An 18,896-nucleotide genomic window follows, 5' to 3' on the forward strand; every position below is an offset into this window, starting at 1 on the left:
ATGGACGACTTTCTATCTGTTCCTGTCAAGTCCCACCTGTTGGATTTCAACTCAACAATGCAGGTGTAAACGACCTGAATCTGCTCTACCATCTGATGTGTCTGCTCTCAGTCGAAGTTCACTGTCATCAACCAAACTCATCAGCATGCCTCAGCCACCCTATCCAACAAGAAGACGAAATGAGAGACCAGGGCAGAGCCAAGGGCAAAATCCCGAGATTCAGCACCACTGGTCAGAGAACCGCTTTGCACTGAGCACTGTCTGTTCATCTGGTGCCACGTCAGCCCTGTATATTCATTTCCTCGTTTTAACCTTAAATCAGGTCCCGGAGGGAGGAATATTTCTTCCAGTTAGCACACGGGCAAACAGTGCTTCAAAGACTAAACTACATTTCCCAGCTTCCCTTGCAATTAGAAGTGAACATCCAACTGAGGCCTATCCCGTGAAATAGGGATGGAAAGGCACATGCCGTCTCTAGATCTAGTCCATAAAGACCTTCTGTGCAAGCTCCCTCCACATCCTTTCCCCTTCCAGTTGGTTATGAAGACCATGATCTGGGTGATTCTGGAAGGCACGTGCGGAACATGGCAGAAATGCCAACAGCCCGAATCCCTGACAGACTGCATATGGGAGGGCAGCTTTCTAACCTACCTAGTGTTTTCTCAAAAAGATCTGTCCATCATTTTCTTTTAGAGAGATGTATTTATTGAGCTTTAGGTGTGTAAGTATTCTGCCTGGCATATGTGTACTGTGTGAAGGCCTGGTGCCCACATAGGGCAGAAGCACACATCAGAGCCTTTAGAACTGGAGTTACAGATGGCTGTGAGCCACCATGTGGGTGCTGGGAACTGAATCTGGTCATTATTATTATTATTATTATTATTATTATTATTATTATTATTACAAGTGTTCTTAACCCCTGAGTCATCTCTCCAGCCCCCTTAAGCAGATTTTTGAGATAGGATCTCAACGTATGCCAGGCTGGCTGAAAATAAGTAACTGAGGGTGACCTAGACCTCACAACGCTTTTGCCTCAGCCTCCTGAGTACTAGGATTACAGGCTTACACCACCACACCCAGTTTAGCGTCTTTTACTTTAGAACCATTGAATGATTTGGGAGCTTGTTGTGGCAGCTGCCTTAAATAAATAAGGAACCCTAATTGAGGTTTGGTCTCCCAAAAGCAGGGTGGCAGAAGCTCTGAGAGGAACTAGTTCAAGGTCACACAACCGTTCGATGGTGTAGCACTGTCTACTCACGGGGGACTTCAGCCATTGGCTCTGATGAGTCCCACTTCCAAACTGAATGATGTCACCTGCCTGCTGTCCCACCCGCCCTCACTCTACCACATAGGAAAAACCAGCCCTTTCCCACAGCCAGCGATGGGTCAGCAGAAAGACTTGGAAGGCAACAGGCTTCAGTCAATGGGGGCGATGTCCAGAGAGAGCCCAAGCCTCTGGCTAGACAGGTGAGTGAGCCCAGCAGGAATGAAACCAAAACCCGGCTTCAGCTGCCCGTGGGACGCCAGAAAAGAGGAAGGAACAAAGGGAAATGAACATGAGAGAGTGACACAGAGAGAGAGAGAGAGGGAGGGAGGGAGGGAGAGAGAGAGAGAGAGAGAGAGAGAGCGAGAGAGAGCACAGGCAAGCATGTAGGGGCTGTGGGCTACTGTGGGGCAGCTAGGACAGGAGGCAGGGGTCGGTCTTGCAGGCCAGACCAGAACCATCACAGGACCCAGTCCCTGCCTCACTCAAAAGAGGCAAGCGCCAGGCTGGAGAATCCCATCGGCAGCTCCCGGGTTCTCTACAGTGAGCACTCTGAGTGATGGGTGTGATCAGACACAGAGGGTGGGGGTTCTCAGTGCTCGCAGAGAACTGAAGCCCCCAGGAAAGCAGGGACCATACACTCATGAGGAACAGGGCATAAATCGGTCCTTTTATCTCTCTTGCCTCAGTGCTTTGATGGTTCCCTTAATTTCCCTTTAATGTCTCGGTCTAACTCCTTTTGAAAATCCTGGTCCAGCTCCCTATGCAGAACGGGAAGAGACAAGAACGGGATAGGGAAGTGAGGAAACAGGATCCCTGGACAGCAGCTGGGCTGCTTGGAGATCTGGCCGGGGCATCACTGTCACCCACCTGGACATGATGGAGGGTTAGGGTTGCTGCTGATGGTTTATTTAGATGTGAGATGCCCCTTACTGCATCTCAGATGCACAATGTCACAGCACTACAGGGCTCCTTGCCTTAAACATTGCCAAAATGCAGACCAGGCTTGCATGGGCCCTCAGGCTGAGCTGTGACCTCCTCAGAGAACCCCTGGTGAGAGCTCCAAATATGACTTAGTACGGTAGCACTGTCCAACAGCTCTCTTGGCACCCTGGTCTCAAGCCCCTTAGTATGAAGCAAGCCCTTAACAGTTTTAGAAGGACTGGAGGGGGGTGGATACAAAAACAAAACAAAAACAAAAACAAAAAAACCCAAAACCTTAGTACTGATGAGGACGCTTAAGCAGAGAGAGGGTAGCAGCTACCTTGCCCCTTGATTCTGGAGTTGTCTCTGGACCCCCCTGCTGCCTCGTGTCACTAAAAGGGACCAGAAGAAGGGGTGGGGCCTTTGCCTCAGCCCAAATATCTCAGGAGAAAAAGCTGCGGTGGACAGCGGCGCTGCTTCCTGAATGGACACAGGAAAAACAGCAGCATCTCCCATCACAGGTGCCAGACAAAGGAATTGTGGCCAGACAGCCATTTGCTAAATCTGGAGCAGACTGTCTCTGTTAACCCTTCTGTGTCTCAGCGCTCTGAGCGGGTTGTTCTCTGTTGTGCCTCCTTTAAAAGTACCAGAGGCCGGCATCACTATGCTCAGAAGGGGAGCGGGCTTTCCTTGACTCTTGGTCTCAGGGGATCAGCGTGGCAAAGGGTCAGCAACACCTCACCTGAGCCGCTGACAACACCCCTGACCTTCTTGCTCAACCCGAGGGTGAAGTTGCATAGGTCACAAGGAGAGCGGGCAGAGGACAGAGGGGAAACGGACAGCTGGCTACAGGCCACAGGAAACAATAACATGGCAGGAGGCAGGCACCAAGCCAGAAAAAAAAAATCAGGAATTATGCCAGATGGCCAAAGGTTTGTGGGTCATGGAGAAATCAGGCCACAGAGGAGGGTGAAATCAAACTTCAGAACAACCAACGTCATCTATGTATGATTCCGAAGTAAAGGGGATGCGCCTCCCATGCAAATCAGGCTGGGTCACCCCGGCCGCCACCCCCCCACCACCTCCGCGCACAGGGGCCCAGCCTCACTTGAGCTGCTGAGTAATGAGCTCCTCGTCATTGAGGTAGCGCAACCGCTCCTCCTCCACCAGGGTGCGCTGCCGCTGCAGCGGGTCCTCCTGCCGCCGCGCCGCCTCCGACACACGCATGCTCAACTCCGCCTCGGTGCGCTTCAGCAACGCGCGTACTGATTCCTGGTTCTGGAGCTGCAGGAGCAAGGATGTCCGCGTGGGCAAGAATGCACGCGTGGACAGGGTCGGGGGAGGATGCATGTTGCTGGGGAAGGGTGGGCAGAGGGCAGCCCCGTGCAAGCAAAACTCCACAGAAGACTGGGTTGCTGGGTGAGCTGCTGCAAAGGCGTGGCAAAACAGACGCAGGGGTCAAGGACTGAGTTGGAGAGAACCTGTCCAGGAGATCCTGACCGAGGGTGATAGGGCTCATAGAGAGGGCAAAGTTATTATGGGTTTCGCCCAAGTTACAGTGGCGTGGCTGTGGCTGTGGCTGCGGCTGTGAGCAGCAGAGAAGGGTGGGACAGCTGAGAACCTAGACCAAGATTACATTCTGGAGGGACAGGGGAACGAGATGAGAATTTGTGTGGCCAAGGGGTAACGCTAGGTAGGGCCCTGATGTCAGTGTGATTGTGCAGTTATGTCCTCAAGTAGCCCTGAGTGGAGACAGGACCTGGGGTGAAGGACCCAAACTCTGTGGTTGATAGGGTCTGCCACTGTGCCTAAGCCTACAAGATAAAGGTCCCAGTTCCGAGCCCAAATGACGTGGGTGGGCGAGATCTTACCCGTGGCCCAGATGGCAGCTCTCTGCCTCCCCCCTTCAGCCTGTCTCTGCTCATTAGCCTCACCTGACAAGCCTTGAGCCCCTCTTGAGGAGCCGGCACAGCGATGCCAGGCTCCTGACAGGTGGGACCATCTGCCAGGCAAGGCAGGACAGCTACTCCAGGTTCAGGAAGGAAGAGCTGAGGGGATTGTTGGAATATGGATGCGGGGGCCTGAAGGAGCTGGAACAGCCTCAAGGGATAGTGAAGGGAGGAGGGGTGGCTAAGGCTCAGGGAGGGAGGAGACTGGGGGTCAATAAAGGGTCGGGGCTTGGTGAGAGGAGCAAGGTTTAATGATAGAAAGGGAAGAGGAGAAAGGGTCAGAAGAAAGACCACTGAACATGAAGGACTCCACTCCGCCAGAGTTGGATGGTGAGGAAAGGTAGGGCAGAGCTTGGGGAGAGGTAAGTGGGGCGGGGGGGGGGGGGGTTCGGTACCTGGAGCTTGCGCAACTGCTGAAGCTGGCCACGCAGGTCGCTAGCGCTGTTCTGTAGGCCCCGCAAATGCAGCTGCATCTGCAGCCGGCTGACAGCAGTGGGCTGCCCTGCAGGGGTGCCGCTGGCTGAGGGTGGGGGAGGGCCCGACACCGGAGTGGCCCCGCTGCTCCGACTACCCGATCCGCACGCTGCCAAGAGGAACCAGAAGGATGAGTGATAAGGAAAGAGGAACAAACGGTGAGGTGAAGAAGCCATCCTCTCCACTCACGCCCCACACCTAGCCAGAGAGACACACGGTTATGACCGGCTACCCTAAGGTGGCAAGTCCTAACAGGAGCCATGTGCCTGAGCAAAGATGATGACTCGTTTGTCGGCAGAAAGCCCCATGGTGTAGCTACTAGGAGAGCTGGCAGCCCAGCTTCAGGGTCAGGAAACTCTGGGAGGAAGAGAAGAGTCACTCACGCGCTGAGGGGGTGGCTGCTCCATTGGAGCCTTCAATCTTCTCACTGTGGCGGAAAGAAAAGAAAATGGTTGTGGGAGCTTGGGCTGGCCTCAGACCATCCAAGCTGAATGGGACCTTAAATGTCAGCCCAGCTCTCTACTCTTAGGATAGAGCCACAGCGAAGGAAAGGGAGTCACCCGGAGCCACACAGCAGACACAGGCAGAGCTGAGTCCTGAGCTTCTGATTTAGCTCACGGTGGCGGGGCTCATCGCTGCCTCAAGCCCCGGTCCTGATAGTGGTATTGAGAGAGGGCCTCTCACCTTGGGGTCTCGGGCTCTGAGCCTCGCAGGAGGGCGCTCTGCACCAGCCCTGTGAGGCTAGCGATCTGCTTCTCCATGGCCTCCATGCGTTCCCTGGGGAGGAAGGTGGATCTGAGCAAGTGCTCCCGTGAGTTTGTGGTCCCTCCTGCTCACCCCACTCCCCAGTCCTAAGATTAGCAGCCAAAGGACAGACAGCTCATCTTTCCTTAGCTGCCACACAGAACAGGGACCCAAAGTCAAGGCTCAAACTCCTAGTTCTCCACTGCCTCTCTACCACTGCTCCCACAAGGCACTCTGATGCAGGAGGGTTGCTGCGAGTTTTAGTAGCCTGGGCTACATAGCAAGACCCTGTCTCAAGAACACAAAACATAAACACAAAAAGCCCAACTCCTCCCAATCCTTAGCCCGCTCCAGCGGATTTCAGCGGGGTCCTTGCTGGACAGCTCTCACTGCTGTTGGGGCACTAAAAGGGCTGAATCAGCACCTTCCTTTTACCTCCGGGTAAACCGAGGCTTGGGGAATGAATACAAAGTCGGGTCTCTGTTCCAGTCATCACTTGAGGCTTCACCCAGCCATCCAGTGTCTTCCCTGCCACACTGAAGATACTCTGACCCTTCCCTGTGACCTAAACCCGGAGAGAACCGGCCACCCTCTGCAGTGCCTCCTTCTTCTATGTCCCCTCACCTGGTCTCTGTGTCCTTGGCTGGCACCGGCGGCCCGAATCCTACTAGAGAGCGCTCCCCAGGTCCAGGGAAAAGCTCGGAAGGTGGTGCTCCGGCCGTCGAGGCGCTCCCAGTGCTGCGGGCCTTGCCTCCGGGACTCTCGGCAAAGACGGACGAGGAGCCCGAGTCTTTGCGGAAGGACTGGCGCACCGGCGAGCCACGGCTGGGCGGCCCCGAGTAGGGGCTGTGCGGGGGCGGGGGTCCCCCAGAAGGCGCCGACACGTCGGCCAGCTTCTGCGGGGACGAAGGCGGCAGGCGGAAGCCGTAACCATCGCCATAGAGAGGGCCTCCAGCGCCTGCCTTATACAGCGAGTCCTCCAGGTCGGACTGCAGGGCGGCGGCAGAGTAGGTGCTGAGCGAGCGTACCGAGCCCCGCTTGTACAAGCCACCTGCGCCCGGGTATGCGAACGGGTCCCCCGCCGCGGCGGCCAGGCTCAGGCGGCCCTCGTGCAGAAGTCCGTAGGGATCGGCATAGAGTCCCTCGCCCTTCACCAGCACCATGCCGCCTGCTTTGCCTGCCAGGTCCTCGTCCGGCTTCACGTCGCGCCGCTCCAGGATGGCACTGGGGCTAGGGCTGACGCCCTGGCTGGCCGGGGCACCTCCCAGTCGCTCAGCCGCGTGGTGCACCGGACTGCCGGCATAAGAGGGCGGGCGGCCCCCAGCATAGGAGAGGCGTGAGCGCGAGGGCGAGCCCGACGGCAGGCCGGACGGCAGGCCCGATGGGAGCCCTGGAGGTGGCGAGCTAGATGCTAGGTGCGATGCGGGCGACAGGTTGTTGAGGCGCCGCGTGGGCGACGACTCCCGCGACGCGTACACCATCTCTCTCTGCGCAAAAAAAACAGCCCCAAAAGCCCACGGAGCTGGTCACAAAGAGGCCTTCCTTCCCCTTGTTTGAGGAGCCAGCACCTCACCTCTCCCCCAACCAGGCTTAGAAAACCCCCTCTGTCCTGTCTCCTTCTGCCTCCTGGGCCCCTCAGTACTCCCAGCATGGGGGTAAGTAAACAGGCAGATGGAAAGCCATCAGAAAAGCAACCCTCAACCCATCCTTGACTGGGGCCAGGAAGGAGAAGAGAAAGGGGAGTGGCCGAAAGGGACTTAGAGTATCTAAATGCCCTTTAGAAAAGTCTTGAGTGGACTGTGGGGAAGGTAGCAGGTGAGCAGATGGCACTTCCATAACCTCACCACTCACCCTGCCTCAGCCTCTAAGTTCCCATCTTTGAAACGGTCCTAGTTCTGCCTAGATTCCACCTGTCCAATCTCACCAGTGCCCTGTGTGCTCCCAGACATACCCGCAGGTCCCCGTTAGTGAGGTGCGAGCCAGGAAAAGCAGCATACAGTGGCTCCTTCCTGTAGATCTTAATAATACTGCGGTCCTGGATATCCCTGCCAGGGAGAGAGAGGCAGAGGGTCACCGTGTGCTCCCCCTAGCTGTGCACAATGAGGAGACGGGGCAGCAGCTACTTCAGGAAGACAAGAGGTTCCTGACATCCAGCCCTTCCCCGTTTCCTAAGCCCGGTGCTCAGTGACTCCTTGGGATGTCTGCCACCAGCAAGCAGGCATGAGTGTGCAACACACACACGAGGGAAGTCCACTTCTATAGCTTCCTGCCAGTGGGAACCCACAAGTCTGAATGAGTTAACAGAGAGGGCAGGACACTAGGACTTGGTGGGGAGGCAAAGGATGAAGAGAGGGTGCCTAATGATCTAGGGAAGGGCCACCAGAGGTCCAGCACTCTTCAGAGAAGTGGGGAAGTCTACCCAACCCCTGGGGCCGCGCCCACCGGACGTCCTCCAGCTCGTAGAAGATGTTCCGAGCTTCGTCTTTGATGAGGATGGCGGTGTTGGGCGACTTAAGCATGCCCATGGTGAGCTTCTGCGGGAACATGTGCGCGATGAGTGCGTGCAGCGTGTCCAGACTGCTGACCTCATGCGTGATGTGTACGCGTCGGGTCTCCTCCCCGAACTGCAGGAACAGGACCCCTGCGAAGGAGACGCCGCCCTCACGGTCACTGCCTCTATCAGCCGGCTTTGCGCCAGGGGAGTGCGGTGAGCCCTCGGGAGCGGCATTAGTCCCACAGCGGCAAGGTCTGAGGCTGGAGGCTGCCCCCGAGTGCAAGTGCACCCACGCACTCCTCATGCCGCCGGTTTGCGGCCCACCTCTCCAAAAACCCACAGAACCCCAGGCAGCTGGAGTCTGGACACGGAAATGGGGCTGGGGGAAGGAGCTGGAGGAGCAGAAACTGAAAAAAAGTCGGGAAAGTTGGAGAGGCTGGCGAGAACCCCGGAAGGAAAAAAAAAAAGCGTAGTAGAAATAGAAAAGGGCTGGATAGAGAGGATGCTGACAGAACTTAAGGGCCAGCAGGGTATGCTAAGTTCTAGCAGAGAAGAAAGAGCTAGAACTTCGACGAGGCGTCTGCTGCTAGAGGAGGGAGTAGCGAAGGGCGGGATAAGCCGGAGGGAGGAGCTGTGGCGGGGCCTGAAGGCAAGCAGGCTGGGCAGTACCTGGTGAGCGCAGCTTGGTCTGGCTGGCAGAGCGGGAGAGAGGCAAGCTCTGTCGGAAGCGGTTCATCCTGCTGAAGCCCAGGGGCAGCTCGGCCTCGGACATGGTCTCCAGCGACTCAGCCGAGGCGTAGGACAGCTTGGCTGCCTGGTCTGCCAGCCCCGGCTGGGCTCCCTGAGTATGGCGCGAGCTGCGGGTCTGCAGGGGCGGGGCGGGGCGAGAGGCACCAAGCATGAGCCCCCACCCCCACCCCTTGCTCTGCCACAACCTCCATCTGGGCCACAGAGCTCCAGCCAGCCAGCAACACACACACACACATTCAGAGGTGGGTCTCCAGGGTTCCAGACTCGCTGGGCAGCTGCAGAAAGATCCCTCAAACTCTCGAAGGTCTTGGCTTCCCTGGGACACCCGTAGGTAGGCAGTGGGCAAGCGACTCAGGCACCCTGGGATGCTATAGAAGAAACCATCTGAGTTGGACCCATGGGCACGCCTGCTATTTTAAGCTTCCAACGAGCAACAACATGAATTTGTCACCGAGGTGAGCAGCGGAATTGTTGGGCAAATTGGAGCATTAGTTCCAGACGTTAATTAAACGGCGGGTGCGTGGGCGGCGGATTGTCTTCATGGAGTTCAGGGGGCTTGGGGGAGCAGGGAGAAAGCAAAGCGATTGAGGGACCCCAGGCTTTCGCACTGGGAGGTGTCCGTGCCCAGGGTTCTTGACATAGAGGATTTTGTCCCTGGGGAGTCTCCCAAAGCCTTGAGTCAACTGAACCACAATTTAAAGTAAACACACGGTATACATGCAAAGCCAGGTGTGACACATTGTGTATTGTGCAGGCTCCGCCCCTCCCTGGGATACGAACACTGCCACAGTCTGATTGGCCTCCCCTAGCCATGAGTATTGCAGCCCTTTCCCTGTGGCTACAGCTGAGGTGAGGAAGGGTGTCACAGAGAATCCCTAGGTTCAAGTCCCAGTTCCCCTCCCCCGAGATAAAGGCCTAGGAGGTGGAGTTCAGTGGGAAGAATGCCACGAGATGGGCCTGACCCCAGTCTCCTTGAAGGTGGTGTCTCTCCTTATTTCAGTTGTCTTTCTAGAACTTACTTTTGGCTGTCACCCAGGGCCACAAGCTCTGCCATTCAGCCCTAGTTCCCACACTAAACCCAACTACTATATAGATGCTGGATGGTTTAAATCATTATTATTTTTTTGAGACAGACTCTCAATATGTAGCCCTGGCTACCTAGAGCTGGTTAAGTAGACAAGGCTGGCCTCAACCTCACCGAGACTCGCCTGCCTCTGCCTCCCAAGTGCTGGGATAAAGGGAGTATACCATGGGTGCCCAGTTCAAGAGAACTTTCTCTATTCATTTTATTTCTTTATGAAACTGAATTATGACAATTGGAATATACTACTTATGCAACTAAAAAGACAACAGCAAAGGCATCTCTCATATTTTGTTTTGTGTTTTTGAGACAGGGTCTCACTATGGAGCCATGACTGGCCAACCCAGTACTTAATACATAGGCCAGGCTGGCCTCAGGCTTGTGTTTATTCTCTTGTCTCTGCCTCCTGAGTTTGGGATTACAGGCAAGCACCCACCCCTCTAACAAACATCTCCAACCTCTCCTTCCCCCCAATCCTGATTACCCCTTAATTAATCTCTGTCTTCCTATTAAAGCCAATTAAATGTTCTATCCAATAGCACTCTCAGAACGGGAGAGCATTTTCCAGCAAGCAGTGTGCCCAACTGTCCTCAGACAGAGTGGCCTTGAGAGCTTGGGGACATGGAAAATCAGACTTAAAGGTCACCAAGGGGCTTCCAGACTCAAGCACAATACCTTGGCCAGGAGGGGGAAAGGAAGTGGTCTTGGAAGGACGGCGATGGTATATGAACTGGGCCTGCTTGGGAGATCTCAGACTTCAGAGCCTAGGCTTCGATTCTAGGCTGGCCAACAGTGAGAGCCCCTCCCACCTTCGTCCCCAGAGAAACCACTGCAGCGGCAACCTATTCAGAAGTCAGGGAGTCTGAACCAAGCCGGTGGGCATGGGGTTGCCAGGCAACTGAAAGGTCAGTGGTTGCCAGACTGGGGTCGATGAGACGCTTCAGAATGCAGCAGCTGGCAGAGATGAAGAATAGGAGTGGCCACTGGGTCAGAGTGGGGTCACAAATGAGATGTCTGGGAAAAGGATGAAGTGGACAGCGCGGAGAGGACAGGATCCTGGGGATGGCTGGCCACAAACATAGGAACTCTAGGGAAAAAAAGATAGCCACATCCCTTCCTCTGCCTGCTCCTGCCTCCACTCTAGCACCATGGGCACCTTTCCATTCTTTCTACCTTTAAAGAAAACCCTAGGCCGGACAGTGGTGGCACTCAGGAGGCAGAGGCAAATGGATCTCTGTGAGTTCGAGGCCAGCCTGGTCTACAGAGTGAGTTCCAGGACAGCCAAGGCTGTTACACAGAGAAACTTGCGGGGAGGGATCTCTAAGAAGAAGAAACGTCTATTAACACTTCTTTCTGCTCCCTGGACCAAAGCAGAGAAAATGAAACATCTAGAAGCCACTAGCAGGCATGTCCAATTTTTGACATGCTGTCTACCAAATTCACAGTTAGGAACTGAACAAAAGTTACAAAAAAAATCACAAAATAAATCTTATGTTTTAAGTAAGCTCATGAGCTTGTGTTTGATCACACTGACAGTCACATATGAGCTACTGGTCACCGTTTAGATGTTCTGACTAAGGGAGATGGCAAGAGAAGGAAACAGGAATTCAAAGAGAACTAGAATACAGGATGGGGCTGCCGAGGGAGGCAGTGAACTCAACCACTGTGCCTGTTCCACCAAGAAGCTAATGAAGCCTTGCCAGACAGGAGGCAGGGCTAGGACAGTCACACCGAGATCTGGGGGCTCCCAGCAGCTCTCCACAGACTTGGGCAGGAGCACCTGGGAGCTTTCACCAAACTCTTTCCGGGATTCACAGTGGAAACCCAGGGCTCACGACGGCCTATGATAGCCCAAGGCGACTGTAGCATCCAGAGGCTGGAATCCGGTCAGCATCCACCACTCTAATGCTGATAAGTCAGCTACCAGGGAATACTTGCTAACTGGACAAACTGCTTCGGACATGCATTTTTCACATCTCTCCAATCTTTCAGCAATCCTGAGTCAGCCTTGATGGTACATGCCTGTGATCCAGCACTTTAGGAGGCTGAGGCAAGAGAATCACAAATTCAAGGCCTGCCTGAGCTACAGAGGTAGCCTGGACAACTTAGTGACACCCTGTCTCAAAAAAAAAAAAAGGTTAAAAAAAAGTTAGGGTACTGGGTATGGTGGCGCACACCTTTAAATCTAGCACTCAGGAGGCAGAGGCAGGTGGCACTTTGTGAGTTTAAGGCCAGCCTGGTCTACACAGCCTGTTCCAGCAGGTCAGGGAGACTTGGTCTCAAAAGCAAGCAAAACAATACCCCCCCCAAAGAATTGTATGCTCAAGGGCCTGGGTTTAATCCCCACTAGTGGAGTGGGGGAACTCCTCTGTGATGAAGATACTGTTGTTCACTCTCCAAATGAGAAAACATGGCCCAGAGGACTGTAAGTTCCTGCTGAGTCAGTAAGCTATTTTCTTTTTCCTTTTCTTTTCCTTTTTTTTTTTTTTTTTTCTTTTCTTTTTTGGAGACATGGTTTCTCTGTANTTGGAAGAGCAGGCAATGCTCTTAACCTCTGAGCCATCTCTCCAGCCTGGATGAACTGATTTAAGGTGGGAAAAAAATCTTATTTTACATTTCTTCTTTTCTTTTTTGGAGACATGGTTTCTCTGTAGCTTTGAAGCCTGTCCTAGAACTAGCTCTTGTAGACCAGGCTGGCCTTGAACTCACTGAGATCCGCCTCCTGAGTTGGGATTAAAGGCGTGCACCACCACCACTGCCTGGCCCTTAGTAAGCTAACTAACAGCAAGCTAGAATCCACCACCAGGCCATCAGACCCTCAGGCCCATGCATTAACACTCCTCTTTCTCCTGCCCCTCCAGAGAGGAGGGCTGACAGGCCAATACAGGATCCCATGACACTCTGATGCAAAGGCTTTTTGGAAAAAATTTAAAAAAAGTTTGCACACAGGCCACCTTGTGAGTCTGGGTTACAGCTACCCTGATACCCTTTTCTAAGGTCTGAGGCTCCAGGGACCACAGATCCTACACAATAAACCACAGCAGAACTTCCTTCACCCAGCCCTGGGTATGGGGGTCAAGGAAGAAGGAGGGAGTGCCTGAGGGTGCTCCCCCAGGGGCACCATGGTATCCTGGGAGTGGGGAGAATGCACTCCAGTTCTCTGGAATGAAATTGTTCAGAGGAGGTAAGAAGGCCCCATCCCCCAGGCCTTGCCCCTAAGATGAACAAATTTAAGGGTATAGGGCAAGTGTGTTGCCTTTTCCTGACATGATGGGGAGTAAAAGCAAGCAGGCATGAGGCCTTCCTTTGAGGGACAAGGTGATTTTAGGGTCCAGGGCCCACAGGGAATGCATGCATTCAGGTCCCTGCCTCTGTCAGCTTACTCTCCAAGACTCCGGAACCCTTCTCCTCCTAAAACACCCCTAGCAGGCTGGGAGAGCTGAGAACTTGAGCATCTCCAGCCCAAACCTCCAGCAGAGATGGCAAAACTCCCACTCTGGATCCATAAACCCCTGGCAGAAAAACCCAGACTCTTCCCCCAAGCAGCAGCCATAGCCGGCAGCCCCAGGCCCACCGCCCACAGAGGAGGGGGCCCCTGCAGATGCACACCCCAGAGCAAAGCATTGTGCAAGGCAGAGGTGGGGAGGGGAGGACAGGACATGCAGTTGTCACAGAGGCAGAAGCATCGCGCACTGACCTTGAAACTCCAGTAGTTTGGTTGCTGATGGGAATAAGAGAAGAGATGGTTACGAGGGGGCTGACAGGGAAGTGGGACAGGACAGGACAGAGACTCTCAGTACACAACCCTGGGTCATGGGCCTCCACCCTCTGAGGAGCAGACAGTAGGCAATGCCTGCGCCTCTCAATTCTCTCGCGAGGCTGGAACATTCTGGTTCACCAAGGAGGGGCAGGTTCCAGGTCTGCTGGTGGGGGAGCAGGATAGAACGTTCCCGATGTTTCAAGTGTCTTTCTAGCCATAGTAATCGACCTCGGAGAGAGCTGCAGGTGAGGAAAAGCGCGGATGGCTATGAGATGGTCAAAGATCTGAGGGACAGCAGTGACCAGTCTGGGCTGTGGGACCAGAGAGAGGCCAGGTCAGATGTCCCAGAAAAGATGGCATTCCAGCGTGGTCGGGGAAGTGAAGAGCTGGAGATGGGAGAAAGGTGTGCTGAGCAGACCTACACAGGCCTAAGTAGGTGCCCTGGAGCAGGCAGGAGGGCTGGGAAGACGCAGATGAAGCTAGAGACTGAGCAGTCTTCAATGGCATTACAGCTACAGATCAAAGTACAGGAAACCTAGGAATGAAATCGCGAAAAGGGAATGGGACCCCAGTAGCGCTAAGGGCAGGGAGGAGATGGTGGTAGCTGGGACCAAGGCCAGGGTAGGCAGGCCTGTGTGCCAGGATGTGCAAGGATTGTGGAGAAAAGTGGACCACTGCCAGGAGCCTCTGGCACTAGGCAATGGATGGAAGCCTGGGCAGCACTTGGAGCTACAGAAACAGTGGAAAAGAATTGTAAGGGGGCCCCAGGGTTACTCACTCGCAGTAACCCTGGGTTGCCCTGCCCTCCCTAGAGACCAGAAGGTCCTTCCAGATGGTTACCAACAAGGAAAGGACAGCCCTGAGGGCGGGCTGGTTCTTGGCAAAGCTGAGGGTACCCTGCTGACCGGTGCCAGCCTCAGCAGGAGGACAGAGGCAGCAGATGGCCTGGTCCCAGGGTGCTTGGCACACGCAGACAAGATTCCCCAGGCCTCAGAGCCAATGGCAGAGGAGAGGGACCTTGAGGGTTCCTGCTGGGAAGACACCATGCTGTGGTGCCCTGTGCCCCCTGGATGTGTTGGGGGCATGGAAGGGCTTAGACGGGGCTAAGGACGGCTACTGCTGGGTACATATTTTATAGTGACAGCTCTTTGGGGGGGGAGGGGTGATGCCAGCCTGGATCTGTAATAAAGTTCATCGGCTGCCACCCTGGTCCACAATCCCGATCTCTCTCCCAAATTACTGCCTCCAAAAGATGAAAAGTAGCCACATTTCAGGCAAGGAAAGGGTATCACCAAGGCTGTACAGACACAGGGCACCCCTGAGGTGGCAAGGGATGGGGCAGGGTTTAAAGACTTGAGCCACAGCTTCTGCGACCTTGGCTAGAAAGGGAAACATGGAGAGAGGACTCGTAGACGACGTCAGAGGCAGGCTGAGGACTTGGAAAGGTTTGTGCTGAAAGTCATGTCTGCAGACCAGCAATGACAGACGGCTCTGCAGAGAAAGCCTCACGCTCGGTACCCACCCCACAGTGGGCACTGAGCATCCACAGCTCCCTGTAACATGCACGTTGTTCCTGCAGTGAGCTGGTAGACTCAGACACATCCTTGGGTAGACAAGGATGTCACAAACACACCCAGAACAACAAACACGCCCACTAAGGTGCACAGCATTAGGGGAAGCCATGAGAAATGTCCCCCAGGAACACAGAGTAACTCGAAGACATCCACACGGAGACCATCCGATTCAGATCCATATGTTCTCCCAAGGACCCCAGCTAGCACTGTGCTCAGTCAAAGACATGAAGGGTGGTAAGACCAGTCACACACCCCCCTCAGCACACCACAGAGCCACAGAGGCAAGGACACCCATTCACACAAATACACAAACACTAGCAACAGAAACATACACAAAATAGTCCACAAGGGCCAGCAAGATGGCTCAGTGAGTGAAGGTGCTTGCTGCCAAGTCTGAAGATCTGAGTTTGATACCCGGAGTCCACGTGGTGGAATGAGAAAACCAACTCCCCCATGCTGTCCTCTGACTTCCATACACATGTGCCATAGTAAGTGCATGTCCCCAACACACGCATACTAAATAAATGTAATTTTTAAAAATCAGAGCAATGTATGAAGCACACAGAACTCAGAGAAAATGTTCTTTCTCTGCTCCCCACTACCTGCTGGGTCAGGACATTTGTGGCACCTTTAGCCAGCATCCAATAGCTAGGATGGCACTAGCATCGTGTGCCGGGGAGTTTCCTGAACCAAGGGTGATAAAAGCTGTCCCGTCCCTAATTCTGTCACCAATCTCAGCACAAGGAACTCAGGGTACCTGGTGCAGATGACTGAGACCCACTTGATGTTCTAGGAGATGAATAGGCAAGACCTGGCTATACCCGCACTGGCCAGGCCTCACTGTGGGCTCCAAGCCTGTACAGACCCATCAGGCAGGACCTGAAAGGCTTGGGAGATAACAGGGTGGTGGTATCAGTGTCTGGGGAAGATCATCCTAGCTCTGGGAAGGGCACCGATGGGAGAGAAGCTATGCTTGTGTTTGGGGGACGTGCAGGGGGACACTGTCATCTGGCCCTCTAACTTGCAGCTCTGAGTGTCATAGCCTTCTAAAGCAAGTCCTGCCTCCTTCCTTGGTCCTCTCTTCAAATGCAGAAAAGGGATCCTTTAAGCTGGCCCAGCAGGACCCAGGTACATGGTCTCCCAGCAACTCTCTGTCCTGGGAGGGGAAAATTGCAGTGGGAAGAAGCCCCTGGGGACATGGGCCATCATCCACGCTCGCTTCCAGGCGTTAACCCATGGGACCTTCGCTGATGGCAGAGTTGTGCAAGAGGGACACCCCGGTCCCTTCCCTGACCCCTTCCTAGTTGTAGATTCCTCAGCCAGTGCCCAACACGGTACCTGGTAGGTACCTGGTAGGTTGAGGGCATTGAGCAATGCCCTCAACAAATCTGTAATGATGAATAACTGCCAATCAAGCAAACCAGGCAAGGCCAGCAGGGAGCGGGTAGTTCTAAAGACTAGGCCTGGTCCCGCTCCCTCCAATCCTGGCCCTGGCTGTTCTGAACCTTTTTCCTGAGAATGACAGGGGTCAAAAAAAAAAAAAAAAAAAAAAAAAAAAAAAAAACATGAAAGAGCATGGCGGTGCAGGCCTTTAATCCCAGCACAGAGGCAGGTGGATCTCTGGAAATTTGAGGCCAGCCTAATCTACCTGGAGAGCTCCAAGGCAGCCAGAGCTACATATTAATAGAGAGACCATGCCTCAAAATAAATAAATAAATAAATATTAAAAGGCAGGGACAGCAGGGACCCGGGGTCCCTCTTCTCTTCACTCAATAAAAACCTCACCAAAGCCAACACGTCTCTAAGTACAGGGAGAACAGCTTTCCCAGAACTCAGTGAGCTGAGCAGGAGAGGCTACTAGCAGGACCTGCTGGTGGTGGTGAGGGCTTGCGGGAGCTGGGGCAAAAACAGAAGTCAACCATCCCTCAGGACCAAGCTTTCAGTCACGGGGTACTTCCCCCAGGGAGCCCAGGAGTGGAGGAAACAGCTTTTTCCCTCTAGAGCTGAGGAGTTAACCCGGCACTCTTCACCTCTCCAGTACTTAGTCTTGGTTTCTTCCCCCAGCGGGCCCTCCTCCTCCCACTCCAGCCAACCCTGGAGGGGCGAGAGATCCCATTGGGACCTTACCTCAGTTCCTTTCCCTTCCCCTGGGCAGGCGTCCTGGGACAGGGTAGGTGTCCGCATGACCCCTCCTTGACCTCAGGCCCCAAGGGAGCATCTTCCAGAGAGGAAGGCAACCCACGACTCGCACACCCTTCCTTAATCCCCAGACTGGTGCACACACCCACCTCCCAACTCCTGTGAACCCAAGTCCACGGAAACGCCAGCTTCCAGTCTAGGGCTACGCCACCGGCCACGGTGGCTGCCAGCCTGCAACCGCCACGCCGCACACGGCCCTCCCCTAGGGGTTTGCAGCGACACCAGCGGCTCAGAGCCCTGCGGAGGCTGAGTGCCCGAGGAGGGGGTGCGTTGCGAGAGCCGCACGGCGCCCTGGGCCGGGGCGCACCCGGGGAAGGTCATGACTTTCCGCGATTGGGGGAGGGGGCGCCTGCCGCATTTGGGGGCGGGGGGCCGACCCACGTGGAAGGCACCTGCTGCGGTGGGAAAAGGGAGGGGGCGTTTCTCCGAGATCGGGAACCCGCTGCAGCCGCACGCCCCGCATCCCTAGACCAGTTCTCCAAATCGTGGATCGGGACTCGATCTCCAGGTCCCCGCCCCCTCTCCCACCGAACCCCACGCGGCTACTGAGTCCCCACCGCCGCTCACCCTTACCTGCGGCTACAGGTGCACGCGCGGAGCCTGGTCCCGCGTCGGGCGGGGGAGGGAGAAACGCCCGCTACTCCCGCCCGCGCAGGTTGTCCCCTCCCCCGGCCGCCTCCGCAGCCGCCGCCGGTGCCCTTTGCTGCAGTGGGAGAGCTGCAGCCACCGAGCGGGCACGGGCCCCGGTCGCCCCGGTAACCGCGACTCCACCTGGCGCCGCGCGTTGCGCTGCCATGCGCATCCCCTCTCGGCCCCCTCCCGCGGCGCGGCCCCGCCGGCGCAGCCACGCCGAAGAGAAGAGGCTGGTGGCTACGTCGCCGCGGTCACCCGATACGCCGGCCCGCCGCCCGGGACTCGGGTTGCAGCAGGAGGGAGGGAGATTAGACAGCCTAGTGGAAGAGCGGGAGGGAGGAGGGGAGAGGCTGTGGCTTGGTCTAACCTTTGGTCCCTTCCCAGGATCCTCTTCACTGTACCCATCCCCAAAGGTCTTAGTTACCCCCACCTTCCGGGCCCTTAGCCTCCCCTCAGCCGCCGCCCTTTTGCCCCTTTAATCCTTCCATGACTTAATCCCCAACTGAATCGGGGAGGCCTAAGATGCCGACGCTTTCTTTTTGGCCTCTGATCCTGCCTTGCTGTGTGTGATTCTGGTCCTTTGCTGGGTGTCTCTGTGCTTTACAAAAAAAATGAAGCTCAGACTTCTCCCTAGTGGGGAGGAATGTGATGAGGTCTATCCAAAGATGACAAGACGCTGTGCGTTTTGTGGAGCTCTGGGACGAAGGTCCCCTACAAACTCTCCTTCCTTCCCTCAGAGCAGAATTCCAACCAGGCAGACAGACCTGAACTTCACCACGGGGCACAACTCAGCCCACTCTAATCCAGCCTCGTTCCTGCTGTCCACCTTATCCCTATCCCACACTCGACCTAAGGGACTTGAGGCACCAAGGACCTGCCTGTCCATCCTGTGCCTGACTGCAGTCCATCACCATGATTGTCCCAACCCTCTGTCTGTGGTCTCCGCCACACACTGCCACTCGGCACACCTCTCTCCCGCCTGTCATCATCCAGCCTTGATAACAGGCACGCCCCCTGCTCCCTTGTTCCCCAAATCCAGACAAAATGAGG

At 55.2% G+C, this 18,896-nt stretch overlaps 1 protein-coding gene across 4 annotated transcripts in view; it reads right to left on the reverse strand.

Moving 5' to 3' along the window:
* Positions 1-18,896, reverse strand: part of Srcin1 (SRC kinase signaling inhibitor 1) — a 72,504-nt gene that overhangs the window by 26,373 nt on the left and 27,235 nt on the right. For all 4 annotated transcript variants that reach the window (XM_050156760.1, XM_050156759.1, XM_050156758.1 and 1 more), the window contains 8 exons: positions 8,519-8,714; positions 7,798-7,996; positions 7,307-7,400; positions 5,980-6,842; positions 5,296-5,388; positions 4,995-5,038; positions 4,533-4,720; positions 3,297-3,472 (listed from right to left, as the gene is read on the reverse strand). In XM_050156760.1, the coding sequence (XP_050012717.1) occupies positions 3,297-3,472; positions 4,533-4,720; positions 4,995-5,038; positions 5,296-5,388; positions 5,980-6,842; positions 7,307-7,400; positions 7,798-7,996; positions 8,519-8,714 (1,853 nt within the window). The remainder of the gene's footprint in view (positions 1-3,296; positions 3,473-4,532; positions 4,721-4,994; positions 5,039-5,295; positions 5,389-5,979; positions 6,843-7,306; positions 7,401-7,797; positions 7,997-8,518; positions 8,715-18,896) is intronic.

Source organism: Alexandromys fortis, unplaced genomic scaffold, assembly GCF_014885135.2.
Source record: "Alexandromys fortis isolate MF-2015 unplaced genomic scaffold, M_Fortis_MF-2015_v1.1 scaffold_31, whole genome shotgun sequence".
Taxonomy (NCBI): domain Eukaryota; kingdom Metazoa; phylum Chordata; class Mammalia; order Rodentia; family Cricetidae; genus Alexandromys; species Alexandromys fortis.